Below are 27,984 nucleotides of genomic sequence, written 5' to 3'. Positions count from 1 at the left end.
TTTTTATATCAGAAAGGTTTCTCATTAATTAATAAAAATACTTACTAATACTACTTATCAGCAGTGTTTCATTCTCACACGTTTCATTCTCAGATTTGGGGTCGGTACGTTCGTGAAACAGTGGCAATGTTGTATTGTTGTGCCAGTGTTTTTTATCAATAAGCCAAAATTGTGGAGGAGACCTAAATGTAATTTAATTTAATTCAATTCCTTGTTGTTATCGCCTCTGTCCAGAAAGATAGCTGCAATGTAATATGACAAGAAAGAACGAATTTAAAGAAATCAAATTAAGTTGAACAGCAGCTAAATCAATACATACATACATACTTACACATGTACACTCAAAGCAAACCAAAACAAACACAGGAAAACTGTAGACAAAACATGTAAATTTTGTAATTGTTGTAATATATATTGTTGCAGCGCTTAATCTTGGCTTACAATTGTTATTGCGGCTACTGTGAACTTGCGTAAATAAATAAATATGTATGTCGTGATGTGCACTGTGTTACAAGTAGTCTGTATGTCTGTATGTACGCAATGTTGTTTTTTGCAGTGCATTTACATACGTTTTAATGTGCATTAATTAGTATAGAGGTGTTTCGTTTCTCGTGAATTTCAATATAATGTAAAATATCTAGAAGAAAACAGTGTAAATATGAGCATAGATTTGTAACAAATACATAGTTTGCAGTTTGCAATGTTTTATCAGCTGTTCAGTGTGACCGTCAAAACGTTTTTGGTAAAAAAAAAAAAAATTTCGTCATTTATATTTTAAATAACAACAAACAAATGTCAACTGACAGAATTTAAATCTGGTATTTCAGCCTTCAGTTGGATAAAATGAATGCCAAATCCGAAAATGAAGCAGAAAAGGAAAAAAAGTTGACAATTACAAATCGGTTTGGGGATTCCCTGGAGAACTACGAACTTTCCAACGAAAGTGAACACATGGCCCACGCTTATCCAAAAAAGATTCCAAATCGAAAAAATGGAATTTTAAAGTAAGAATAAAACAAATTTATTAAGAAATAAAATTAGAATTAGATGCTATTTTAGAAACAACGATGTTAACCACGACACCGCCTATCACGAAGATGTGGACTTGGCAGATATTCTTGGAACAAATTGGCCTAAACGTGCTGGAGCTGCTGCTATGATTTTAAACAACAAAAGTAAAACGTCTATAGAACCGGGTATTTGCGAAGATATGAAACCAGCTTCTCCGCCTACTCTACCAAAAGTTGAGCCAGAGGAAATTCCGCGTATGTATTGCTAGTATTTGTGATTTTTTATTCTTTTAAAACTGTTTTAACACCTGGGTCTTTGTATAGAATCCCAAGCAGATTAATTATTATTGGGCTTAAATTATTTAATTTTTTGAATCCACATATTGCACTCTGCTCCACTGTGCTCTTATACTTACAAATTCTCTGAATGCCTCAGAAGCAACTTTGTTAAACGTTCTTCTACGTTCGAACTTATTAAATTCCTAGGATATCCAACATCTTTTGTATAGTAAGAACAGTATTGGTATTTTTAATGCCAAAAGTGTAATTTATTTATCAATAAGTTCCGTTTTATAAAGAGTTTTCTTGTGATTTTTTATTCACTTGTACGACATCTTAGAAATGGCCACAGAACAAAAGTGTGTGCTTTATTTTTAGATCGTTGGACCAAAGATACATATATTCTATTTACGTTCACGTAAAATGCCAGTGTTCTGGCAGTTTGTCGGAGTTTTATTTCTGTTGAGACGTTGCTCGCCTTAAGCTGCATCAAATAAATACATTTAAATTATCTATAAAGTTGTGAACATGAATCTGTACCAAAAATCTCCGTTTTTCGAATCGGACTTACACAATAATATACCGCTAACTGTTTTGGAATTTTACTCCCCGGATTCCGTAGACGAGGAACCCGGTAACTCTTGCTCCTCAACTTGCTCCTCTTCTTTCAATACGTGCGTCCTCGTTTTTTAGGCATCACCGTCGCCGATTACCAGCCTTTGATCGAAATACCCGGAACTGACCTGGCAATTGGATCGCTTGTGGAAGTGTCGAGTCCTGGAGCGAATGAAGATCTATATGGCGTTATAAGATGGATTGGCATTCCGCCGGGAATACAAAAGAACGTACTGGTAGGAATTGAAGTGGAAGACGAGTCCAACTTGAAGAACGTTTTGACCTCAGACGGCAGGCATAACGGAGTTCGGTAAGCTTTTATTCAAAAATATGTATTTTGATATATTTTAATTTATTTTTTGAATTTCCAGCTTATTCACATGCCACGAGGGTCGAGCCGTGTTTGTCCCCGCTAACAGATGCACTGCTGACCGTAGATTTGCCGATGTGGACAACACCAGCATGGCAGCCAATCGAGTTTCAAATAATCAGGTGAAGAAATTCGGTGTTGCTGAGTGTCCGGCTATATATGGATCAGTACCGCCTTTGGGTAGGAGCTACAAGGCTTAAAAAACTTAAAAGATAAATAATATTATAATTACAATGTCTGGCTTTTTTAGAAATTCACAACTCTGAGGAGCTAGCCAGTATTTGTGGCAAGTTCAAGGGAATACAGGGCCATCATAATTCCTGCTACCTAGATGCCACGCTCTTTTCAATGTTTACTTTCACCAGTGTCTTTGATTCCATTCTATACAGGCATCCGGGAGCTCAAGTAAATATTTACAATTTTATTAATGAAAGTAATGTTTTTAAAACTGCTTCTTCGTCAGGACATTCGAAATTACAGCGAAGTTCAGAAGGTGTTGCGGGATGAAATCGTGAATCCCCTACGAAAGAATGTCTTTGTGCGCTCAGATCGTGTGATGAAGCTTCGCGAACTGCTGGACCAGTTGAGTTCGGTCAGTGGCCTTACCTGCGAGGAGAAAGATCCTGAAGAGTTCCTCAACAGTTTACTCTCGCAAATAATGAGAGTTGAACCGTTTTTAAAGGTGCGCAGTATTTAAATTGTTTGTATTAACTTTTAAACTGAAAGGGATTAAGCACTTTTCCAGCTAAGCTCCGGCCAAGATTCGTATTTCTATCAATTGTTTGTGGAGAAGGACGACAAGCTAACGCTACCGAGTGTCCAGCAGCTATTTGAGCAGAGCTTTCACTCATCCGACATCAAATTGAAGGAGGTGCCCTCGTGCTTCATCATTCAGATGCCTCGCTTTGGCAAGAACTTCAAGATGTACCCAAGAATATTGCCATCGCAAGTCTTGGATGTGACGGATATTATAGAAAACTGTAAGTACCCTACATGCCTTTAAATGCCCATACTTATAATAATTTGTTTGGCATATTTTTAGCCCCGCGACAGTGCTCGCTTTGTGGGAAACTGGCAGAGTTTGAATGCCGTGATTGCTTTGGAAGCTTGCAAGCTGGTTCTGGCCTCGAATGCACCGCTTTTTGTCCCAAGTGCTTGAAGACCTTTCACTCGCACTCAAAAAGGTTACCTGGATAATATATTCACTACATTTTAGTTTGCTAAAAAACCTAATTCATTGCAGGAGCAATCACGTTTCGAAAAAGATCTCCATTCCGAAGGACTTTAGGATTATGGCCGACCACATGGTTGTACCGCGATTATACATGGAACTATTTGCCGTGGTCTGCATCGAAACCTCACATTATGTGGCTTTTGTGAAGTCGGGATCTGGTCCAGATGCTCCATGGTGCTTTTTCGATTCAATGGCTGATAGAAAAGGTAATTATTATTATTTGATTTTATTTAATTTTTTTTATTTACTATTTTTAACGAAACTTTTCAGGCGAACAGAACGGATACAATATACCTGAAATTACGTGTGTTCCGGAATTAACGCAGTGGCTCACGGACGAGGGGGCGCGATCTATAAATGAAACTTCAACGAACGATAAAGTATTACCTGAACACGCTAAGCGTATTTTTTGCGATGCCTATATGTGTCTGTACCAAAGCACAGACATCATGATGTACCATTAGAACAATCTTTTATCTTTTGATTAAACCATGAGATGTAATAAATTTTTGTAGATAAACACAGACGATTTGTAGTTTAATATATGTTTTTGGATATTGGGTATTAAATACATGGATAAATATCAAAATTATGAAAAAATGTTGGATAATATATTGATGATCCGGTTAAGACACTTCTTTATCCGAAATCTAGAGACAGACTGAACAGAAAATATACACATACAGCGCAGTCAACCGTGCAGATCAGGTCACATACAAATTTTTTATAGTATATACATCGGATAACATACATATATATTTGAATGCATACACACAATGCTCTGGAAGTGCTCCTTTGTTATTGGTCGAGAGCGGTAATCGTATAATATTGGCTTCGTGATTGGTTAATTTCAGGGGGAGGATTTTATTCAGAACTGCGCTGGAATAGTCCGCAGTTTATTTGGAATATATTTTCAGTTTCAGTTACTTCCCAGACGCACAGCAACAACAAGTTTAATTCTTGGCTGATATTAGCAAAAATGCCAAACTCTAATCGAGATATCTAACTTAACGAAAATGTCAAAAAATTCAATGTTTGTGGGACGCGAGTATTCAACGAACATTCAATATTATAGCTCTGTTTATAATGCTTCAACCATATTCGATTTAAAACGTAAATAAGTTGTTTTTTGTGCTTTCCTAGTGACTGTGAAATCAATAAATTTATAAATATTTAATATTTTAGTGGAAGTTATTACTCATAACCGCTGACTTATCTTTTTGTTTTGCCAAATGTTTATTTCAGTCAGTTATTAGTTATTCGTATATTGATTTAAGGTAATGCTGAAGTAAAACAATTGATTATATTTATTTCAGACACTGAAAGTCAAGTTCAGCAACAGATTTACAACCAGAATCATGTGGGCTATGCTCCACCTTCGACTACTCGAACTATTAAGAAAAGAAATACAGCTAACAAAAAGGAAAGGAGAAGAACACAAAGTATAAACAATGCCTTTTCCTATCTGCGAGAAAAGATTCCAAATGTTCCGACGGATACAAAACTATCAAAGGTAAATTTACGCTTGGATTTTAGAGATGGAGGAAGAAATTTAACACATTTACGTAAAAAAAACTCCATCCTGCCAAATACTTCCTAAATATTCAAGTAAATTAAAGATTATTTAAAGGGATATTAAATTACATTACTCAACAGATAAAAACGTTAAAATTGGCCATATTGTACATAAACTACTTAGTTAATGTCCTTGATGGTGATCAGGACCCCAAAGGCGGTTTTCGGGCAGAGCTTAAGCCAATTAACCGAAAGATTTGCAGCGAAAAGAAGCAGCAATGTCTGAAGAACGAAATTCAAGTAAGCCAAGGTTACATAATTTAATTATTAATAAGCAGGTTTATTTAGTTTTTATTTTTTGAAACACCCAATCCTGGCAGTTTAGTCTTAAGCCTCTGCCGTCGGTATACACTTTCTATTCTATATTACAAATCTCAAACAAACTTAAGGTTTAAAAAAAACAGGAAGATAATAAAGCAATATAAACATTTATTTTATTGGAAATATCATTAAACTTAACTTAACCTACTGAATTCTCCTATTTACCACTTTTATGTTTTAATTTTGACGCAAAAATGCCCTCTTGGTTATTCTTATTTTCAGACTTGTTATGAAAGAGGAGAGAAAAAACAGATGTAACATTGGTACTCTACAAATGGGGGCGTATTTCGTATATACATAAAAACGGTTTCTTTGTTGTATCTTAGTTTCAATAAATAAGTCTTCAATGAGAAAAATTTAAGAAAGAAAGCTAACTTTGGCCAGCCAAAGTTTGTATACACTTGCAGGTAACAATTAAAATATATCATAACTAAGCCAAAAATGTATTAATTTCGATTCGGAAAGCAGTTCTGTGTTAGTTTTTATTAATTTAAAAAAACTGGAAACCAAATTTAAAATTTTAAGAAATTGAAATTTTTGGCCATTTTTGCTAATTTTAATGATGTAACCCCTTATAAAATTTTGCAAAAATGGCCAAAAAATCGATTTCTTCCTGACATACATATCTAGAAAGATTCGCATGTTAATGCTGATCAAGAATATATATGGTTTATGGGGTCGGAAATGATTCCTTGACTTAGAAAAATATTATTTTGTATTATAAAATCGGATTTTTTTATATTAAAAAACTTCTTAATTTTTTTTAAATTGAAAATATCATAACTCGGCCAAAAGAGCATTAATTTTAAATCGGAAAACTGTTCTGTGCAAGATTTTCTACAGTTAATAAATCTGCATAAATCTTCATTTAAAAATTTTGAAAATTCAATTTTTTATCAAAATCAAAAATTTTAATGATGTAACCCCTTATAAAATTTCGCAAAATTGGCCAAAAAATCGATTTCTTCCGGTCATCTCTAGAAAGATTCCCCTGTTGATGCTGATCAAGAATATATATGGTTTATGGGGTCGGAAATGATTCCTTGACTTAGTAAAATATTATTTTGTATTATAAAATCTGATTTTTTATATTAAAAAACTTCTTGATTATTTTAAAATTAACAAGAAGCTTAAATTAAAACATTAGAACTAAAAATATTTCTTTAGCCCCAATTCATCTTCAGAAATTCGTTTTCTGAACTTGGGGTAGATTGTATCTTTTTTTTCTTATATTCATAAAAAGCACTTGACTTTATAAATGTACTTTATATGCATCAAAGCGATTTCCCCTTGAAAACCGACAGAGAACATGATTTTGTTTCTTTCTTAATTAAAGTGCAGGGCGGCTTCAAAATACGAGATTCGGGTGACCGCCTCCAAGTTTCACTTTATTGTGCAATTATAGGAAGTGATAAACCGCAGGCACATGCAGCAGTAATTGAGAATCCATGCTTATCCGTCCACCAACAAGGGTTGGGGTGGGTGGACCATTAACCTAATAGGGCAATCTGGCAAAAGAGATACCCACAAGACAAGTGCGCTCGCCGAAGTGTTGTATCAAAAATATACATTTATATAATCCATTAAGGGTTTGGATTAATCAAGTGCTTTGGAAGAGCATAGTTCTCTGGGAAACATTGGAAAAATATTTAAAATTTGGGGGAAATTACGAGAAAACATTGCATCAATATAATATTAATCTTCTCTTAAAAACAGTTCGCTTTTTTTGTTTAATACTCTCCATAGCGTTGGGGTATACAGAAATTTCCTCACAAACAATTAAATCCTGAACTACATTTTCTAAATAAAATAATGAAGTGTTTCTATAGTGTTTCCGTGCACGTGTTAACTTCTCTTGTTTACTTCTTAATTGTCTATTTGTGGGCACAAAGTTGTAAACAAGAAAGGAAACTGTGATCTACATAAATAGAGTTCGTGCGTATTGTTTCGTTATGTGTTTCTGCTGCAGGTGTATTAACACACTAATATTTACCATGTAAAAATGGCATTCGAACAACAATTTTTTAAAGTTTAGTTCAAGCATTCTGAAATATTTTGACATTTTTGCAAAGCTAGCTTTAAGATCGTTATTTTGAACTTGGTTTTCTTTTTCTATCACTTATAATAAAATTAAAAATAATCTGTTTATGTTGGTTTTGTTTGTTAGATACTTTACTACCAAAGCTGTATTAACCATGTACCCTATGGGTGCAACAATTAAAACACTAAAAGAAATATTAAATTGTACTTCTAATTAAAAAAAAAAAAATAAAAGATTCATATGTAATGTCAGGTGTGTTTCAGGGGCTATATACTTTGTAAATATAAAAAAAAAACGTAGTATTTAGATAATGCATTAATTTAATTAGCATTATTATAAATAAAGTCATTATATAGGCTTATTTGATCAAACCATCCTTTAAAATATAGAGGAATTACAACTAAGCAAAGTTGTTGTCGGTAAAACTCCTGAATTGTTTTTGTTTTGAAAAATATGTCTAAAAAAAACTATTAAAAATTGCAATTTCTTAATTTAATTTTAAGATTTATCCAAAACATTGTATGCCAAAACAAAACTAGTTAAACTTTTCCCTTCTTATAACTTTTCATAATATTTTAATATAAATAAGTATAAGAGATATTAAATTCAATTTCAAATATTTAAATCGAATTCACTCTTTAATCCAACGCAATCATCGTTCTTTTTACAGAATGTTCCCATATCGGCAAAGGGCCGCACAGGATGGCCACAAGATGTTTGGGCGTCAGAACTTATTCCAGAACATAATTAAATAATTAAAAATTATATTTCATAATATTTATATATTAATAATTTACCTATTTAAAATAAAATGCACCTTAAATAAAACTTATGACCCTGTCTATACGTATTTTTAAAACTGCATCAGATTGGTGGAGGGAATACATAGGATTTTTTAAAATTCTTTTAAATTTATAGTTTAAATTTGTTTAATGTGGGTTTAACTCTTATTTTTTATTATTTATTAATCAAAATGCATAAAATTCAATTTGGAAAGCTTTTCTGTGTTAGTTTTTCGACGGTAAATAAATCTGAATACTACATTTATAATTTTTTTTAATTAAAAATATTAATTAATTTTTTAAGTAAAAAATTCAAGATTTTACCATTTTATTAAAATTTGGCGATATTTTTAGAAATACCCTCAACGTGTCGACACATCGATAAGCAAGCATCGATATCATCGCCAAACCTATCGCCCTTTGTACATCACTAGAATCAATTTTCGAGCTGGATTTGTGTGAATGAAAATAGTGTATTGAGTAATTTTTGAAAACGCTTTTAAAAAGCAAAATTAAGAGAAAAATAAAGACGGCATAATATTTAATATAATGCAAAACAGGTATGGGACCTGGCCCAAAACATTTTTCGTCCGCACAGCTGCTTTCCGACTTGCAGGACGCAATTATTTATAAACGATTGACAATTACATTACGTACACACATGTTTTCGCGTTGGTATATTGTGAAATTAGTGCACCCAAAGTTTGGCGAGACCATTGTAATAACTGCTTCTTCGTTTTATGTAACGTCAAAGCAGTTATTTTATTGGAATAGAAAGGTCTCCGAAAATATACATACACATGTACATACACAACTGGACCATCGTTGAGGGCAAAAGAAAAATGGAAGTGTCATCCAAGCACTTTCTTGTATACTTTGTAATTTATTAGAACCTGCTGCACTTTTTATTTTCTTTGCGAACACTGTTAATATAAATATTAATATTACCAGCATTGTAATGAAAACGTGAAGTGATACATAAAAAAATTGTATATGTATGTACATATGTATGTTTGTTTTGTTTACTTGGTGTGATTTTGCCTTTTCATACCAATTTTTTTTTATTGATTTGATGACGAACACCGTCTTTGTATAGTTACTTAAATGTGTTCTTCAGTTGAAACAACGCAGTTTCAGTTTCTCCCACATTTATATGTTTCTTTGTGTGGTCTGTTACACGTATTCTTGTTAGTGGCACCTCCAATTGGTACAACAACAAGTTGGAGAACAACTCTGGTTAAATGAAAGTAAATACATGTGTACATATGGGAATGATGAAATATGTTGTACATCTGATTAGAATATTTTGGCGGGCTTTATTAGAAATTCGCTTAGCTCATCTGATTAACGGGAAGTATGTAAATCCATACATACACACTATCTACTTGATGTACACTTGAAATCTTTTTGGTATCTGTTTGTTTGCCTTGGAAAAAATGCCTAGCAACCCGAGTTTGTTCCTACAAAATCGAAATTTAAATTCTTATTATTCTTTATAATTTCATACATGTACATTTAAATTCTTTAAATATTAGTTCTTTGCTAAAGCTGATTAATAATCATTATTTTGTTGTCTCTCCCTTGCAGTTTTGGTTAAGAAAAACAAAATAAAATCGATTCGCGGTAAGTCAAATATAACTATTAATCTTAGTAAGCATACACATTTATTTGATTTATTTCAAATACAATTAATATATTGGTATTATAATCACTATATCGAAAATTTAAACCGAGAATTCTTTGTTCCAAAAAGGGCATTTCACTTACCAAATTGGCCCAAAGACCAATTACACGTGTGCCAATGCCTTTTCCTTGTTTCCTGCCTTAGTTGTCAACAAGTAAAATATTCAATTATCAAAATTGTATTGTTCACATTGCACAGATGGGCGATGTCGATCCCGAGACTCTGTTGGAATGGCTGTCCATGGGACAGGGCGATGAGCGGGACATGCAATTGATAGCCCTGGAGCAGCTCTGCATGCTGCTCCTGATGTCCGACAATGTGGATCGTTGCTTTGAAAGGTACTTGACTTGAATTTTATTTACTTTCCCGTTTTTTGATTGAATTTCCGTGTCTATTTCTAGCTGTCCACCGCGCACATTCTTGCCGGCGCTGTGCAAAATTTTCCTGGATGAACTGGCACCCGAAAACGTGCTCGAGGTTACGGCGCGAGCCATTACCTATTACCTGGACGTTTCGGCCGAGTGCACCCGTCGCATCGTGTCGATTGATGGCGCCATCAAGGCCATTTGCAATCATCTTGTGGTTGCGGATCTTTCGTCGCGCACATCCCGCGATCTCGCCGAGCAGTGCATCAAGGTGCTCGAGCTGATTTGCACCCGTGAAGCGGGCGCTGTTTTCGAGGGCGGCGGCCTCAACTGTGTCCTCTCCTTCATCCGTGACTGTGGCTCGCAGGTGCACAAGGACACGCTGCACTCGGCCATGTCCGTGGTGTCGCGGTTGTGCACCAAAGTGGAGCCCAACACGCCGTGCATACAGAACTGCGTGGAGAGCCTGAGCACGCTGCTGCAGCACGAGGATGCCATGGTATCCGATGGCGCCCTCAAGTGTTTCGCCTCTGTGGCCGACCGTTTCACCCGAAAGTGGGTGGACCCTGCGCCACTGGCCGAGTACGGCCTCACCGAGGAGCTGTTGAAGCGTCTGAAGAGTGTGGGAGGCAGCAGCCCACACTCGGGAGCTGCTGCGGCTGCTCAGCCGGCTGCCCCGCCCGCAAACTCCTCGGATGCCATCAATGAGAACGTGGCCACGGGTGCCAATGCCACCAAAGTAAAGTCATCTTCCGATGCGGCTGCATCCCCGCAATCCATATCCACTACGATTTCCTTACTGTCCACACTCTGCCGCGGTTCACCATCGATTACCCATGACATTTTGCGATCGCAACTGGCGGATGCCCTGGAAAGAGCCTTGCAGGGCGACGAGAGATGTGTGCTGGACTGCATGCGCTTTGCAGATCTCCTGCTCTTGCTTTTGTTCGAGGGACGCCAGGCGCTAAACCGTGGAGGAGGCGGCGCCGGCGGAGGCAGTAACAACAACCCCAATCAGGGGCAGTTGGCTCCGCGACCTAGGCGCAACAACACCAACACGGATCGCACGCACCGCCAGCTCATCGATTGCATTCGATCGAAGGATTCGGAGGCCCTACGTGAAGCCATCGAATCGGGCGGCATCGATGTCAACTGCATGGACGATGTGGGACAAACGCTCCTCAACTGGGCCTCCGCCTTTGGCACCCTGGAAATGGTCGAGTATCTGTGCGAAAAGGGTGCTGATGTGAACAAGGGGCAGCGCAGCTCGTCCCTACACTATGCCGCCTGCTTTGGTCGACCGGCAATTGCAAAAATTCTGCTCAAATTCGGTGCCTATCCGGATCTGCGTGATGAGGACGGTAAGACGCCGCTGGACAAGGCGCGCGAGAGACTAGACGACGGCCATCGCGAAGTGGCGGCCATACTGCAGTCACCCGGCGAGTGGATGTCGCCGGATCACTCGCTCCTAAACAAGGACGGCAAGAAGGGTACACTGATGGAGCCACGGGGTGATCCCGAAATGGCACCCATTTATCTGAAGGTTCTCCTACCGATCTTCTGCCGCACATTCTTGGGCTCCATGCTGGGCAGTGTGCGGCGGGCTAGCTTGGCGCTGATCAAGAAGATTGTCCAGTACGCTTATCCAACGGTGCTGCAGAGCCTCAGCGAGAGTGGCTACAGCGATGAGGGGCATGCCTCCACTTCATCGGGCCAGAATGGAGGAAATCTGCTTATAGAGGTGATCGCCAGTGTCCTGGACAATGAGGTAATTAAGAAATAATATTTAATTTAATTTATTTCAATTAATTATATAATTACAATATTTAAAATTAAATTCCAGGACGACGACGATGGTCATTTAATTGTTTTAAACATCATTGAGGAAATTATGTGTAAGACACAAGAGGAATTTCTCGATCACTTTGCCAGACTCGGGGTGTTTGCCAAGGTTCAGGCTCTGATGGACACGGATGCCGAGGATTTGTACGTGCAATCATCGTCAGGGAGCGCAGATGAGATGGCTTCTTCGGCTCAGAAATCGTTAACCAATGTGGTGGTCAGTCCACGAGCAACTTTAGGTAAGGTCTCCCTCTATAGTTTAGAGTAATTTATATTTATTTATATTAACATCGTGCAGAGGATCCCATGGAGGATGCCAAAGAGATACTGCAGGGCAAGCCCTATCACTGGCGGGAGTGGAGCATTTGCCGGGGCCGTGATTGCCTGTATGTGTGGTCCGATTCGGTGGCCCTGGAGCTGTCCAATGGCTCCAACGGCTGGTTTCGCTTTATAATCGATGGCAAGCTGGCCACCATGTACTCCAGCGGAAGTCCAGAAAACGGCAATGATAGTTCGGGTAAATATTATTCTTTTTCCTTTTTAATTTAAATTCTTTAATATTAATTTTTAAACAAAAAAATACCTAGAAAATCGTGGCGAGTTTCTGGAGAAGCTAATGCGCGCTCGCTCCTGCGTTATACCCGGCGTTGTGTCGCAGCCCATTCTGCCCACAGCGAGTGCCCTGCGCCTGGTGGTCGGCAATTGGGTCTTGCAATCCCATAAAACAAATCAACTGCAAATACACAATACCGAAGGACATCAGGTCACAGTGCTGCAGGACGATTTGCCTGGCTTCATATTCGAAAGCAATCGCGGAACCAAGCATACCTTCACGGCCGAAACTGTCCTCGGTCCCGATTTCGCTTCGGGCTGGTCCACGGCCAAGAAGAAGCGCAACAAGTCCAAGACGGAGGGCCAAAAGTTTCAGGTACGCAACTTGTCGCGCGAAATCTACAACAAATACTTCAAATCGGCGCAGACTGTGCCTCGCGGAGCGGTTGCCATTCTCACCGATATTGTGAAACAAATTGAGGTGTCGTTCGAGGAGCAGCACATGGCGCCCAATGGCAGCTGGGATGAGACCTTATCCGGCGCCCTCACCAAGCTGTGTCAATTGATACACGAGGACGGGGTGGTAAGCGCATACGAAATGCATTCGTCTGGCTTGGTCCAGGCTCTGGTGGCCGTTTTGTCGGTTAATCCTTGGGAGAATAACTCGAAGCGCAACAAAATGCAGAAACAGCGGGTGGCTGTCTTCAAGAAATGCATACTCGAGGACAGCGCTGAATCGGCGCGGACTAAGAGCACGGCCAGCATTTTGATCCAGAAACTGGTTTCCGTGTTGGAGAGCACAGAGAAGCTACCGATATATCTTTACGACACTCCCTGCACCGGCTACAGCCTGCAGATCCTCCAAAAGAGACTTCGCTTCCGCTTGGAACGCGCCGAGTGTGAGAGCACACTGTTTGATCGCTCCGGACGTACTCTGAAAATGGAGCCGCTGGCCACAATCGGGCAACTGTCCAAGTACTTGCTCAAAATGGTGGCCAAGCAGTGGTACGACCTCGACCGATCCACATACTTTTATCTAAAGAAAATACGAGAGCATCGTCCTGGTCTTGTGTTCTCGCACTCCTTCGACTTCGACGAAGAGGGTCTGCTGTTTTACATTGGCACAAATGCCAAGACCTGTGATTGGGTCAATCCCGCCCAGTACGGACTCGTCCAGGTTACCAGCTCGGAAGGCAAGACCTTGCCCTACGGCAAGCTGGAGGATATCCTCTCCCGCGACAGCATCTCGCTGAACTGTCACACGAAGGACAACAAAAAGGCCTGGTTCGCCATAGATTTGGGTGTCTACATCATACCCACGGCCTATACCCTCCGCCATGCTCGCGGCTATGGCAGGTCAGCTCTAAGGAACTGGCTGCTCCAGGGTTCAAAGGATGGCCTGACCTGGACTACGCTCAGTGCGCATGCGGATGACAAGAGTCTGATTGAGCCCGGAAGCACGGCCACGTGGCCCATTACGTGTGCAGCCTTGGATGATAGCATCAGGTACCGTCACATCAGGATCCAACAGAATGGACGCAATGCCTCTGGCCAAACCCATTACCTGAGCCTCAGCGGCTTCGAGATCTATGGCCGTGTTGTGGGCGTTGCCGATGACATTGGCAAGAGCGTCAAGGAGGCAGAAGCGAAAATAAGGCGCGAGAGGCGGCAGATTCGAGCGCAATTAAAGCACATGACCACTGGAGCGAGGGTAATCCGGGGCGTTGACTGGCGATGGGAGGATCAGGACGGTTGTGGCGGCGAGGGAACAATTACGGGCGAAATACACAACGGCTGGATCGATGTCAAGTGGGATCACGGCGTGCGCAACTCGTACCGCATGGGTGCCGAGGGGAAGTACGATCTTAAGCTGGCCGATGGCGAGTATCTGTCCATCTTCGAGGGCAATCAGTCGTCGGCCACGGGCACCATGAAGGTAAATGATAAGACCAACACCACGGCGCTTACATCGCGCAAGTCCAGCTCCACGCCATCGCTGCCCGAGGCCACGGAGAAGAATCAGAACCATCATCCCGAGGTGGGGGCATCCAACCAAACCGTTTCAGCGGATAATCTGGCCTGGAAGCAGGCCGTTGTCGTGGAGACTATAGCAGAGAATGTCTTTGCCTCCGCCAAAACACAGATTATATCCACAAACCAATTGGCAACGGCCTCCTCCCGAGAGGTTCGACCGAAGCACAAGGAGTCCGGAACAAGTCCCATGCATAAGGATAACATAAGTGGGCCCTCGCCCTTGAGTCGCGACCTGGAGCACATCTCGGATTTGTCAGCCATCAACAACTCCATGCCGGCCATTAACTCGGGCATTGTCTCTGACCTGGCCACCATTTCTGAGAACTTATCGCTGGCCGACTTGGAGTCCAAGGAGAATGTGTGCAGCAAACCATCGGAGATCCGAGATCCTTCTGATATCCAGACTCCCGCTCCCCGAGAATCGAGTGACATTAAAAACATTTCCAACATTGAGGAGAACAACAAGATGAATGCCAACAACTCGGTGAACAAGATCTCCAAGGAGCTGCTAGTGAATCTGCGCACCACCAACAACACAGTCACCCAGCTCTCCACCGAGGCGTTGGAAATGATTGACAAGATGCGCGATGGAGTGGATATGATCAGGAATAACTCCAACAACATACTCTCCACAGACACCTTCCCAGCTTCCTGCGCCAACCTAGGCTTGAAGAAGCAACCAAAGGGACAAGGCCTGATCAAGGCAGAGGAGAAGAATGCAAAGAAACCCAGCAGTGTGGTTTCACTGAAGCCAGCAGCAGCAGCGGGAGCGGCAGCACCACCACCACAACAACCAAGTGCAGATTCGCAGATTTCATCGGAAAGCGTCCCCGTTCCCAGCCAGATGATGAGCATCAGTGTGCCCAACCTGACCACAACCTCGGCTTCGGAAGTACCCACGACCTCAGAGGTGGCCACCATGCACACCGGTTTGCTGGAGACCTTCGCTGCGATTGCCCGTCGTCGCACCTCCCAGGGAACGACCAACATCCAGGACAATCAGATAATGAATGCGGCGGATGTGGTGAATGTAAGCGAGCATGGCGGCGATCAGAATGCCTCCGGCTCCTTCCTCGGACACTCGGTGACTAGCCTGGTTAAGCTGGCATTGTCCAGTAACTTCCACTCGGGATTGCTGAGCACCGCTCAGAGCTATCCCAGCTTATCTTCGAATAACACAATAAACACGGCTCCGTCATCGAATCATCCCTCGACGAATACCTCGGCGGGACAGCAGTCCGCCTCCACCATCAATCACACGCTAACCATGAGTCTGACCTCCACATCCAGCGACAGTGAGCAAGTGTCCCTCGAGGACTTCTTGGAGAGCTGTCGGGCACCGGCCTTGTTGGGCGACCTGGACGATGAGGACGACATGGACGAGGACAACGATGAGGAGGAGAACGAAGACGAATACGAGGAGGTGGGCAACACGCTGCTTCAGGTCATGGTGTCCCGCAACCTGCTAACCTTTATGGATGACGAGGCTTTGGAGAACAGGCTGGTGGGTGTGACCACCAAGCGCAAGTCCTGGGATGATGAGTTCGTTCTCAAGAGGCAATTCTCCGCTTTGATACCAGCATTTGACCCTCGACCGGGCCGCACAAACGTGAATCAGACCTCGGACCTGGAACTGCCTCCCATCGGGGCTGAGGAGTCGCCCAAGCCACAGCCCAGTGGCCATGAAACAATTGAGCAGCCATTGCTTGGCTTGAAGTTGCGGGGTCCAGGAATCGGGGGTATTCCCGAGGTGGAAATCGATCTGAACAACACGGACTGGACCATCTTTAGGGCCGTGCAGGAGTTACTGCAATGCAGTCAGTTGAACAAGCTGGACAAGTTCCGAAAGATATGGGAGCCCACGTACACCATTGTATACCGGGAGGTGTCGCCAGAGGCACAGGAAACCGTGGAGGATCTTGCCCAAACGCCGGATGTCTCATCAAAAAGTGGAGCATCCACTTTGTCGCCCAACTCCCCAATGCATCTCGGTTTTAATATAGCGGACAATAACCATATGTGCTCCGTAGACGACGTTCTCGAGTTGCTCACCCAAATCAATGCCCTCAATCAGAACGATATCGAGAATTCGGATATGGAACACGGTGGTGGTCCACCGCTATCCGAAGATCTTTTCATCAGCAAGAAGATCACAAACAAGTTGCAACAGCAAATCCAAGATCCATTGGTACTCTCCAGCAACGCTTTGCCCAATTGGTGCGAGAACCTGAATCAATCGTGTCCGTTCCTGTTTCCCTTCGAGACGAGGCAACTGTACTTTAACTGCACATCATTTGGGGCCTCGAGGAGCATTGTTTGCCTGCAATCTCAGCGGGATGTCACCGTGGAAAGACAGCGGATACCTATAATGAGTCCTCGCCGCGATGATCACGAATTCCGCATTGGACGCCTAAAGCACGAGCGCGTTAAAGTTCCTCGCAACGAGGACCTGCTGAAGTGGGCCATGCAGGTTATGAAGACGCACAGCAACAGGAAGTCTGTGCTGGAGGTGGAGTTTTTGGATGAGGAAGGAACTGGCCTGGGGCCCACACTGGAGTTTTATGCCCTTGTTGCGGCAGAAATTCAACGCTCCGATCTCTGCATGTGGCTCTGTGACGAGGAGTTGGGTCAGGATAAGGAAATCCCCCCGGATGCCATTGAAGCAAGTTCAAAGCCCGTGGGGTACTACGTAAACCGAAGGGAGCATGGCCTGTTCCCAGCACCGCTGCCTCAGAACACCGAGATAAGTGAGAAGGTCCTGAAATACTTTTGGTTCTTCGGGGTTTTCGTTGCCAAGGTACTGCAGGACATGCGTTTGGTGGACATACCGTTGTCCACATCATTTCTGCAATTGCTTTGCCACAACAAAGTGCTGTCGCGTAATCTCCACAAAGTAATTTCGGACCGACGAAACGGCGATCTCTCTGTCGTGTCCGAAGAGGAATCTGACATTCTGGACACGTGCACCAAGCTATTGCGAACGGATGGCAATAAATCGAATGCCTTTGGGGGCATTCTGTCCTTGGAGAACTTGAAAGAAATCGATCCGACTCGTTATCAATTCCTGCAGGAGTTGCAAAATCTCATAATGCGCAAGCAAGCAATTGATTTTGACGACACTCTCAGCGCCGAAAGGAAGCAAGAACTGATCGACGAGCTAAAGTTACACACCCAAAATGGCCTGGAAGTATCCCTGGAGGACTTGGCACTTACGTTCACGTATTCGCCCAGCTCCTCCGTTTACGGTTATGAACAGGCCGATTTGCTGCCGGATGGATCCTCGGTGAATGTCACCATCAACAACTTGGAGGCATATTGCGAGTTGCTAATGAACTTCATCCTGCAAGATGGCATTGCGCAACAGATGAAGGCATTTAGCGATGGGTTCAACGAGGTGTTCCCTCTGAAAAAGCTGGCCGCCTTCACGCCCTCGGAGGCGCGAATGATGATTTGTGGCGAACAGTTCCCCCATTGGAGCCGCGAAGATATTATTTCATATACTGAACCAAAACTTGGCTACAACAAAGACAGGTATGTTTTAAATGGACTTTATTATATCTGTAGAACATGGAAAGCGGTTTTGAGCAAAAGAAATTATTAATTTTAATTTATTAATTATTATTTAATTATTAATCAAGTTTAAATAGTTCTAGTAAATATCTATTTTTAATTTTTTTTTAAATTTAAATACGTTTCTTTTCAGCCCTGGCTTCCAACGTTTTGTTAACGTTCTGTTGAGCATGTCGGGCGACGAAAGGAAAGCCTTTCTTCAATTCACAACCGGCTGCAGTAGTCTGCCTCCGGGTGGACTCGCTAACCTACATCCCAGACTGACAGTTGTCCGGAAGGTGGATGCCGGCGTTGGTAGCTATCCGTCGGTGAACACCTGCGTTCACTACCTGAAACTTCCGGATTACCCAACCGAGGAGATAATGAAGGAGCGCTTGTTAACGGCAACTAAGGAAAAGGGGTTTCATTTAAATTAAACAATTTATTGTATTCGATATTCAAGTTAATAAAAATTTGAGCCTTTTGTTATTTAAATATTACTGTTGTGTGTTAAGAACCATTATAAGCGCTACTGTAAATAGTATAAAATGTTTAACCAAATTAAATAGGTTACTTCTGGCCCATTTTTCAGTAGAGAAAAAATGTTGTTCAAATTTTATTTTATCAAATTAGCAGTTGTGAGTTTTTCTACTATGTATCTGCAGTGATCTACCCTCCTAAAATGTGTTTGAGAAATCCCCTGATAAGCTGGCAGTGAGCCACCCTCTGAAAATGCTTTATACAAAAGCACACATTGTAGAAGACAGTAAAAACCTGTGAAAAGAGCCATTAAAATTTGACAATCTCTCCTCATTCAAATTCCAATTTGTTTAACCAACGTTCTTCTCACACGCAAAATCGTGTGTGGCTTTTTAGCAATACCCGAATAAGACCTGGAACGCGGTTTCGACTGTACTTGCATAAATTACTGCTAAAGATAAGATTTATCTGTGCTCTGTGCATCTGGGGTTTACTATCTTGTAAGGGCACCGTGACGTGACAGTCAAGGTTTCACTCTCCTCGTATCAAGATCAGGAGAAATTATGCTTCCGTTTAGCTTAATTATTTTGTGCCTATTTCCGTGCGTTTACACTGAGTACTATCATCGTCCTTCCTACCAAGTTCTACTGCAAAGAAGGAACCGTCTTGGAGCTCTGGTCGATGGAAAGTGCTATGGAAACGTACTCCAAAGTCGTATAGTTTTAACCGCGGCATCGTGCTTATTGGCCTCCAATGAATCCGGAAGAGTAATAACAACTGATGAACTGGCCGTGTCTTTCAAAAGCCAAGATCTAAGCGAATTGATTTACTTTGTGGGCGGAATTGACATATATCCTGGATTTAATGTCACAACTCTGGATAATGATATTGCGATTCTCACCTTGAGTACACAACTTCCCCTATCAGATATTGATATTGATATTGAGTGGGTTCTTTTGGCTGATTATGATTTAACAACGGAATCGCCTTTGCAGGATAAAGTAGAATCAACTGTAAGTCTAGTTTATATTGAAATGTTACAAAATATAAATAATTAATGTCTCCCACAGCTTTCTGAAAATGTTTATCCAGGTTACGGTGTAATTTACGAAAGTAATTTAGTTGGAATAATTTCCCTGGCAAGGGATAACGTTGAATATCAGTTTCCCAGCAAAGTTACCCAAATAAGTCCTTACATTAGTTGGATATATGCTATTTTGCAAAATGCCGAGATCGCTGACATGCAGAATAATAACTATAGCGTATCTTTACCTTATCGCCAGAGAAAGAGCGCAGAAATGGGTATGTAAATAAATTGTAAATATTATTCTTTAAATTGCGAAAACAAACAAGTTCCGAGAAATTCAAGATACTCTTTACAAAGAAGTGTTTTGACTAGAAAGATTATAAAAAAAAAAAGTTTAAATATGTGATTAAAGTATTTAAAAGTAAATGTGCTTTTAAGCCATCTAAATATAATCAAAATAGTATTATAATTAATATGAAATATTTATTATTTTGTTTTTTTAAGGCACAGAAAACCTCGAACCAGAGGAAGAAAATTTCGCCAACCCGGAAGATCTATGTAAGGGCAAGGAACCTTCTTAATTTCCATTTTTATTAAATTATATTTTACATTTACCATATTATTATTTAACTTGATCGTTTTTATTTATTTTACTTTATTTTTAATTATTATATTGTTTTCTTTGACAGCTAAGGAATATGTTGACTCTGATACAGTATCTGATAAAAATGTGGAAGAGCTGGGTAAGACCAAATCATTGTTAACTTCTTATGCAGATTTATTAACTGAATAAAAACTAAGAAAGAAAATTATTAATTAATTTTTTGCTTAGTTATGATATTAAAAAATTAGTCTCCTTTTCTTTACTGTTAAGAAATAAATTTGACTTCCTAACTTTACTGCCTATATTTCCTTCAATTTCACTGTTAATAAACTTATATATTAAATTACATTTTTATTTACAGTTGGTGAATCTGAGGCAGAATACTTTACAGTCGGAGGAGACCTTTGTAAGTCATTACTTAATTCTTAATTTTTATACTCTTGCAGGGTATTATAATTTCAGTCAGAAGTTTGCAACGCAGTGAAGGAGACGTTTCCGACCCCATAAACTATATATATTCTTGATCAGCATCAATAGGGGAATCTTTCTAGATATGTCAGAAAGAAATCGATTTTTTGGCCATTTTTGCAAAATTTTATAAGGTGTTACATCATTAAAATTTTTGATTTTGATAAAAAATTGAATTTTCAAAACTTTTAAATGAAGTATGCAGATTTATTAACTGTAGAAAATCTTGCACAGAACAGATTTCCGATTTAAATTTAATGCTCTTTTGGCCGAGTTATGATATTTTTAATTTAAAAAAAAATCAAGAAGTTTTTTAATATAAAAAATCCGATTTTATAATACAAAATAATATTTTTCTAAGTCAAGGAATCATTTCCGACCCCATAAACCATATATATTCTTGATCAGCATTAACATGCGAATCTTTCTAGAAATGTCCGAAAGAAATCGATTTTTTTGCCATTTTTGCGAAATTAGATAAGGGGTTACATCATTAAAATTAGCAAAAATGGCCAAAAATTTTGATTTCTTGAAATTTTAAATTTGGTATGCAGTTTTTTTAAATTAATAAAAACTAACACAAAACTGGTTTCCGAATCGAAATTAATGCATTTTTGGCTTAGTTATGATATATTTTAATTGTTACCTGCAAGGGTATACAAACTTTGGCTGGCCAAAGTTAGCTTTCTTTCTTAATATTGTTTTTAATATTACAATTTTTTCAGCTAAACCAAATGGTGAAACTAAAGCTGGATATTACACAAATGCAGCGGTCTTATTTATGGACAATGGAATTTCTTCATGGATATTATTAATAAATTTGATTATTGTTAATTCACATTTCTTGGTGAATTTGATTTCTTAAAAATAATCAATTCGTCGATCTTACCAACAAAAAATGAGAGGATAATTATATTTTTATTTTAATAAATCACATTTAAGAATTTATTGTTTGCATTGAAAATAATGTTGAGATATTCAATTAAGGTTTTGCTGTATTATTGTAAAGTAAAAATAATATTGATTACATTTTGTACAATTTTCTGATTTCATATAATAAATTCGTTTTTTTAATATCAAAAATATTTTACCTGGCTTTTTCCAAAGTTCTGAACCATGTAAAAACTATATTTTCTGGTATATTTTTAGTATGCTTATTTCTTAAGGCAATGGTGCATTTGGTATTATGGCGGTGCTGCGGTCCCACTGATTTTGTCATAACTAAAACAAAAATATAAATAAAAGAGATTTTAAATAATACGCAGTGCTTTCTAACCAAATCTTCCGCCGGTAGAATTCTACAATTGCAGCGCGACAGACATGGGTCAGATTTCCTTTGAGGATGATTGTCTGATCCGCGAGTTAGACAGGTGAGTGAATTAATTACCTGTACCAAACTAATGAACTAATAATATTTACATACATTATGCGTGTGGCTAGTCGGTACTATGGTTTTCTGGACTTGTCCAATCAGAAGAATGCGGAAATAAGGAATCTGGTGCAGCAAACGGTGACCAACCTGCAGGACTACATAGCCAATGGCCACCAGAGCAACGCAGTTAAGAATATTTACGACGCATCAAGCCGCCCATCGTCCCGAGACCAAGAGGACGACGGCGACACAAAGCATATCGATACGGAAGCCAAGGAGAAGGCTCTTGTCACAATCGGCGACGAGAAATCTGAAGATGAGAACTACGTAAATGCTCTATGCAAGCTGGGTCACCTGCACCTTCTTCTCGGCGAATATACGGAAGGTAAATAAATCTATCTATCTATAAATCAATATCTGCCACAAGGGATTTCCTAATGCAGTTATATTGGAGTGTATCTCCTGCTCCTGTTTTAAAACTATCTAATTATTTATTTTACAGCTTTGTCGGCCTACCAAAAATATTTACGGTTTCGAGAAAATAATTACTGGACAAACCATCCATTTATTTACGGAATAGGCGTTGCCTACTTCAAGCTTAGGTGCTTTAAATGGTGAGTTAATTAAATATATTTAATTCTGATTAAAATAGTTTCAAGAAATACTAAACAAACCTGAAAAGTGGTGCCAGACTTTTCGTTAATGAGCGTATAATAAACATATCGAATATAACAAATATCGAATATCAAAAATATCGATTTTAGGGGGAAAGCCAAAGTTTCATCTGGCAACACTATCACTGAAATTGTTTACCAAATAGATTCTACGTGAAAACAACACTGCCATTAATGTTATTTGTTTGTAAACGTAATAAAATTAAGACTGGACTATTTAACGAATATTCTATTTACAAAAAGTAGGTGCAAGTACGTGCAAGTTATGCTAAGTGCTGTTCTGTTGTCTATTATGATTTGTAGATTACAAATATAAAATTGACAAGTTCTAAAGTGAATAAATTATAAAAAGAATAAGTAGTGCCGCAAAACTCAATAGAACGTGCAATATGTAGCCAACAAAATGTGTCCTTTGTTTGTGAGAATTTTCATACAACTTTTACATGGACGTTCTCGTTACATGCATGTCTGTATGTATGTATGTGTGCGTGTATGTACATACAAATAAATAAATTGCCCCCCTTTGAGGTCGTTATGTGAACTTCTTGGTTAAACGCATTATGTTGTCTAATTATTGTTACATTTTCCCGCCGTCCCACATGATTTTTGAGAATAATCAATGCAACAGAAGCAGCTACATTAATTGCTTCTGTTCGTTTAGCAATAAAAATGTCTGTATCATTTAAAGTGCATACAGACATGTCTGCCCTTTTTATGGCAAGTTCTATTGCCGAATCTGCACTGGGCGCTGTAGTATTGACTGAAAATACATATAATTCTACTTTTAAGCATTAAACTTTATTATTCTAGTTCAATCAACAGTGCTACATACATACATACATATAACGGTGTGTACGTGACTGCATGCACACGTATGTATGTATGTGTGGATGTACCAATGTAAATACCGTTGACTCGTGCTGCCGATAGAGTCCCTACAAAGATTTGGGATTTTACAAAAAGTATATACACACGAATAAATCTTTTTTTTAATTCCGAAATATAAATAAATTATATATAAATAGAAATTATTTTTAAACAATGAATTGATTAAGAAAAATATTGTTGCCCCCTTACTTTTCAGGGCCATCAAATCTTTTCAAGAACTTTTGTACTTGAGCCCCAACTTTACATGTGCAAATGAAGTCCACCTGCGTTTAGGTCTTATGCTAAAACATTGCGGCGAATTTCATATTGCCTTAAAACATTTGCAATTGGCCCTGCTCTACACATATCCATCGACTTTTTCCGAGCTTCAGGGTAAGTTCTATTAATATTTTAACAAAGATAATAATACTTCATCATTTTCATCCTATTCAGTTAAATTTCAAATCGCGCATCTGTATGAAACCCAGAACAAGCACAAGGCGGCCAAGGATGGCTATGAATTCCTGTTGAAGGAAAAAAATATCTCATTGGAATTAAAAGCAGATGTTTATAGGCAGTTAGGTGAGTTATTATTCAATTTAAAGCCTTCGTTTTTACGTACTACACATGCAAATGGCAAGCCTTGTGGTGCATTTAGGCAGATGCTGCAGAAAGAAATGGCATTTTCAACCCCCGTTTTTGTTAATCAGACGAGAATTTAAAGCTTAGGAAGGGGAAATCATAGCGGATGCAAGGCGACGATGCTTATTTGCTTTAGGAAGCTAAAAGTAACGTTTCTAACGACAAAACATTTTTGTTAAGCTGACGTTATATGAATAGTTAGAATTTAAATTTACTAGAAGATGTAATAAAAACGATCTTAATTTTGTTTATTTCTTAAATCTCACAGGATGGATGTACCATTGCGTAGAATGCCTAGGCGAAAAAAAGGAACGTGAAACGTACGCTTTGAATTTCCTTCAAAAATCCATCGAAGCCGATCCAAAGAGTGGACAATCATTATATTTACTCGGGAGATGCTACGCGGGAATCAATAAAGTCCACGATGCCTTTCTAGCGTACCGCAATTCGGTGGAAAAGAGTGAAGGAAATGCGGATACCTGGTGTTCGATCGGGTAAGAGATCACCAGCTTCCTAAGCAAAAAGTACCAAAAAAAAAACACAGAAGAATTTTGCATTCACAGCGTTTTATATCAGCAACAAAACCAACCGACGGACGCCCTGCAAGCTTATATTTGTGCCGTTCAATTAGATAAGGATCATAAGGCCGCCTGGACGAATCTGGGTATACTTTATGAGAGCTGTGGTCAATTACGCGATGCCTATGCCTGCTATTTGAATGCAACCAAACAGATTTCATTCCAAGTAAGCGGAAATCGACAGCATTATTTTGTATATATTTACGTATTTGTGCCCCCCTAGAAGACATCATCATTATTTCGACGCAAACAAGTAATACGCATGAAAAAGGACTCTATTGGTCTCTCCAAGGGCCTGACACAGCGCATCAAGTTTCTGGAGGTTCAGCTCAGTCAAGCACCACTGCCAAGTATTACATCGAAGCGCCGGACACTGTGTTCCATCGAAGAAGCCTGGAATCTGCCAATATCTTTAGAAATGAACTCGCGCCAGCAGCAGACAGCACAGATGCTGCCGCGACAGATGGCAAAACAAAGTCCAGTACAGGTATTATTATTTTAACAGAGCTAAAATATGAATCTATTCAAAATGAATTTAATTTGTTTTATTCTTCAAAAGGGACCACCGCCACCTTACCCGCACAGCCAACTCAGCCAAAGCCCCATACCTGCGAAACGTATTAAGGAAGATGGCCAGCAGGAATTAGTACAACACAATAATCAGACAGCCACGCAACTGCACCCGAATCTAATGAGTATGCTTTATCAGTCGCAACTTTAAGAAGCTTCTTACAGGGCTCTCTCCCTCTCTCATCCCTACAGACATTTCCGAGACGTTGAGCCAACGCAACTTGATTGCCATGCCGGGGGAAAGCAAAAAGATTTCTGAACAGAGCGTGGTGGACACCTTTGATGACATCTCGAATGATATTTATAAACAAAATGAGACTATAAAGCTGGAGCGTTTGAGCCAAGATGCGATAAGCAATAATTTAAACGAAGACTCAAAACATAACGAATTCAATGGTGGCGGCAGCGATGCCAGCTCGGATCTCACCACCACCTCGTTCAAAATCCAAATGGACTCGAAACAGCTGATGGCCTCGGTGAAACTTCTGCCGATCGACGAACCGCCCGTACATTTTACCATTTTGCAAGTGAACGCGCCGCCGCCCTCTCCGCCCGATTGCCCACCGCAGAAGCTGACGAGGGACCAGCTCCTGCCCCCGACTCCCTCGGTTCATTTAGAGAATAAGAAGAATGCGTTCAGTCCGCAGTTGCAGGAGTTTTGCCTGAAGCATCCCATTGCCGTTGTACGCGGCCTGGCTGGCGCTCTCAAGCTTGATCTCGGTCTCTTTTCGACCAAAACACTGGTGGAAGCCAACCCCGAGCACAGTGTCGAGGTCCGGACACAGGTTCACCAATCGCCCGATGAAAACTGGGACACGTCGCAGGGGAAAAGGGTGTGGGCCTGCATATCGCATCGGTCCCACACAACAATAGCCAAATATGCCCAATACCAGGCCTCCAGTTTTCAGGACAGCCTTAAGGTAACAATGCCCCCTTCTTCTGTAGTGTTAATTACGAGTTAAAAAGCAACCTACTTTACATTGTATTAGCTTGTTTTACCACAGGATGAAAGTGATAAGGGATTCCAGGGTTCACAGGCCATGTCGGACTCGGACTCCAAGGATTCGGTTTCGAATTCAACAAACATTGTTTTGAAGCGCAAAAAGAACAAGATCAACAGCAAGATGTTGAGGTATGAGCAACCCTTTCAGAGTGATTAATATATCACAATTTAATGATATAAAATTCTCTTAGGTTTGGAACCAACGTTGACCTCTCCGACGAACGCAAATGGAAGCCACAATTAACGGAGCTACAAAAACTGCCAGCTTTTGCACGCGTCATTTCCGCTGCCAATATGCTGTCCCATGTGGGCCATGTCATTCTCGGCATGAACACTGTCCAGCTGTATATGAAGGTGCCGGGCAGCAGGACGCCCGGCCACCAGGAGAACAATAACTTTTGCTCAATCAATATCAATATCGGGCCCGGGGACTGCGAATGGTTTGCCGTGCCCGATGCCTACTGGGGCGGCGTTCACAATTTATGTGAAAAGAACAACATTAGCTATTTGCACGGCTCTTGGTGGCCGGTTTTAGAGGATTTATACAAGGAGAATATACCAGTTTATAGATTTATACAAAAGCCTGGCGACTTGGTTTGGGTTAATGCTGGGTAAGTGCATGTCAAAGCTGTTTTTATCTTACTTTCAATTGTTATTCCTTTCACAAGGTGCGTTCATTGGGTCCAATCGGTGGGCTGGTGCAACAATATTGCCTGGAATGTGGGACCATTGACTGCTCGACAGTATTCGCTGGCCATCGAGCGTTATGAATGGAACAAGGTGCAGGCCTTCAAGAGCATTGTTCCGATGGTTCATTTAAGCTGGAACCTGGCCAGAAACATTAAAGTATCGGACACGAAACTCTTCGAACTGATCAAGTGAGTTAAACTTTGTAAAGAAGGATATGTATTTTTTGCATTAACTGTTTGAATGTTTTTTCTTTCAGAATGTGTTTGCTGCAAACGCTGAAGAACGTTTTGCACATCCAGGAGTACGTCAAATCGAAGGGAGTTGAAATACGCTTTAATGGGCGTGGGAAGAACGAGGCCTCCCATTACTGCGGTCAATGCGAAGTATGTATTTTCTCCATGATTAATATTATTATTTTCCTGAACACGTTTCTGTTTTTCTCCTTCTTACAGGTCGAAGTTTTTAATGTACTTTTTGTGAAGGAACAGGAGAAGCGACATGTCGTTCATTGCCTGTCGTGTGCCCTTAAACTGTCGCCATCGCTGCAGGGCATTGTCTGCCTTGAGGAGTATCGTCTGTCTGAGCTTCAACACGTCTACGATTCGTTCTCTTTACATAGAACCCAAGGACTAGCGTACACTCAATAGTTGTAATACCACAAGAAAAAATCATTTTTAATAATGCAGATTTAATAAATTGTATATTTTACGACATATTCTTTTTGGAAACATATGTTTTTCGGTGCCAAATAACGGA

The 27,984-nt window shown here is 40.2% G+C and overlaps 5 protein-coding genes across 13 annotated transcripts; all 5 read left to right on the top strand.

Annotated features, from left to right (window-relative positions):
- The first annotated feature begins 102 nt into the window (after nt 1–102).
- Nucleotides 103–4,032, top strand: CYLD (ubiquitin carboxyl-terminal hydrolase CYLD). Of its 2 annotated transcripts, XM_017170592.3 has the most exons (11): nt 103–188; nt 828–1,004; nt 1,060–1,265; nt 1,983–2,214; nt 2,276–2,454; nt 2,525–2,679; nt 2,738–2,956; nt 3,020–3,254; nt 3,317–3,458; nt 3,518–3,714; nt 3,779–4,032. In XM_017170592.3, the coding sequence occupies exons 2-11, from the start codon at nt 844–846 to the stop codon at nt 3,970–3,972; spliced, it is 1,920 nt and encodes a 639-aa protein (XP_017026081.1). In that variant the 5' UTR covers nt 103–188; nt 828–843; the 3' UTR covers nt 3,973–4,032. The 2 variants fall into 2 exon arrangements, with proteins under 2 accessions (XP_017026081.1, XP_070143383.1); XM_070287282.1 differs by lacking the exon at nt 103–188 and having other exon boundaries at nt 826–1,004.
- Nucleotides 4,033–4,432: 400 nt separating this feature from the next.
- On the top strand, nt 4,433–8,277 carry Hand (heart- and neural crest derivatives-expressed protein). Of its 2 annotated transcripts, none has more exons than XM_017170020.2 (4): nt 4,433–4,621; nt 4,786–5,021; nt 5,165–5,323; nt 8,116–8,277. In XM_017170020.2, the coding sequence occupies exons 1-4, from the start codon at nt 4,525–4,527 to the stop codon at nt 8,194–8,196; spliced, it is 573 nt and encodes a 190-aa protein (XP_017025509.1). In that variant the 5' UTR covers nt 4,433–4,524; the 3' UTR covers nt 8,197–8,277. The 2 variants fall into 2 exon arrangements, with proteins under 2 accessions (XP_017025509.1, XP_017025510.1); XM_017170021.2 differs by having other exon boundaries at nt 4,435–4,621; nt 4,825–5,021.
- A 389-nt stretch (nt 8,278–8,666) lies between these two features.
- Nucleotides 8,667–18,748, top strand: Ufd4 (ubiquitin fusion-degradation 4-like). 2 transcript variants are annotated; one of them, XM_017170241.3, is made up of 8 exons: nt 8,667–8,787; nt 9,815–9,850; nt 10,110–10,249; nt 10,313–12,044; nt 12,120–12,357; nt 12,417–12,635; nt 12,706–18,235; nt 18,408–18,748. In XM_017170241.3, the coding sequence occupies exons 3-8, from the start codon at nt 10,110–10,112 to the stop codon at nt 18,688–18,690; spliced, it is 8,142 nt and encodes a 2,713-aa protein (XP_017025730.1). In that variant the 5' UTR covers nt 8,667–8,787; nt 9,815–9,850; the 3' UTR covers nt 18,691–18,748. The 2 variants fall into 2 exon arrangements, with proteins under 2 accessions (XP_017025730.1, XP_070145236.1); XM_070289135.1 differs by lacking the exon at nt 8,667–8,787 and having other exon boundaries at nt 9,699–9,850.
- Nucleotides 18,749–19,268: 520 nt separating this feature from the next.
- Nucleotides 19,269–21,917, top strand: LOC108076944 (uncharacterized). The gene is made up of 6 exons (XM_017169991.3): nt 19,269–19,746; nt 19,804–20,035; nt 20,265–20,318; nt 20,450–20,503; nt 20,726–20,770; nt 21,558–21,917. Exons 1-6 carry the CDS (start codon nt 19,297–19,299, stop codon nt 21,695–21,697), a joined length of 975 nt encoding a protein of 324 aa, XP_017025480.1. The 5' UTR covers nt 19,269–19,296; the 3' UTR covers nt 21,698–21,917.
- A 129-nt stretch (nt 21,918–22,046) lies between these two features.
- On the top strand, nt 22,047–27,943 carry Utx (Utx histone demethylase). Of its 6 annotated transcripts, none has more exons than XM_017170522.3 (15): nt 22,047–22,202; nt 22,273–22,589; nt 22,707–22,818; nt 23,963–24,138; nt 24,199–24,327; nt 24,656–24,881; nt 24,951–25,131; nt 25,192–25,452; nt 25,525–25,660; nt 25,728–26,455; nt 26,540–26,667; nt 26,730–27,149; nt 27,207–27,416; nt 27,485–27,611; nt 27,681–27,943. In XM_017170522.3, the coding sequence occupies exons 1-15, from the start codon at nt 22,153–22,155 to the stop codon at nt 27,873–27,875; spliced, it is 3,396 nt and encodes a 1,131-aa protein (XP_017026011.1). In that variant the 5' UTR covers nt 22,047–22,152; the 3' UTR covers nt 27,876–27,943. The 6 variants fall into 6 exon arrangements, with proteins under 6 accessions (XP_017026011.1, XP_017026009.1, XP_017026010.1 ...); XM_017170520.3 differs by having other exon boundaries at nt 26,525–26,667; XM_017170521.3 differs by having other exon boundaries at nt 25,189–25,452.
- The last annotated feature ends 41 nt before the right edge of the window (nt 27,944–27,984 follow it).

Source organism: Drosophila kikkawai, chromosome 2L (assembly GCF_030179895.1).
Source record: "Drosophila kikkawai strain 14028-0561.14 chromosome 2L, DkikHiC1v2, whole genome shotgun sequence".
NCBI classification, from domain to species: domain Eukaryota; kingdom Metazoa; phylum Arthropoda; class Insecta; order Diptera; family Drosophilidae; genus Drosophila; species Drosophila kikkawai.
The sequence above is the reverse complement of the archived record's forward strand: the minus strand, read 5'-3'. Positions and strand labels throughout refer to the sequence as shown.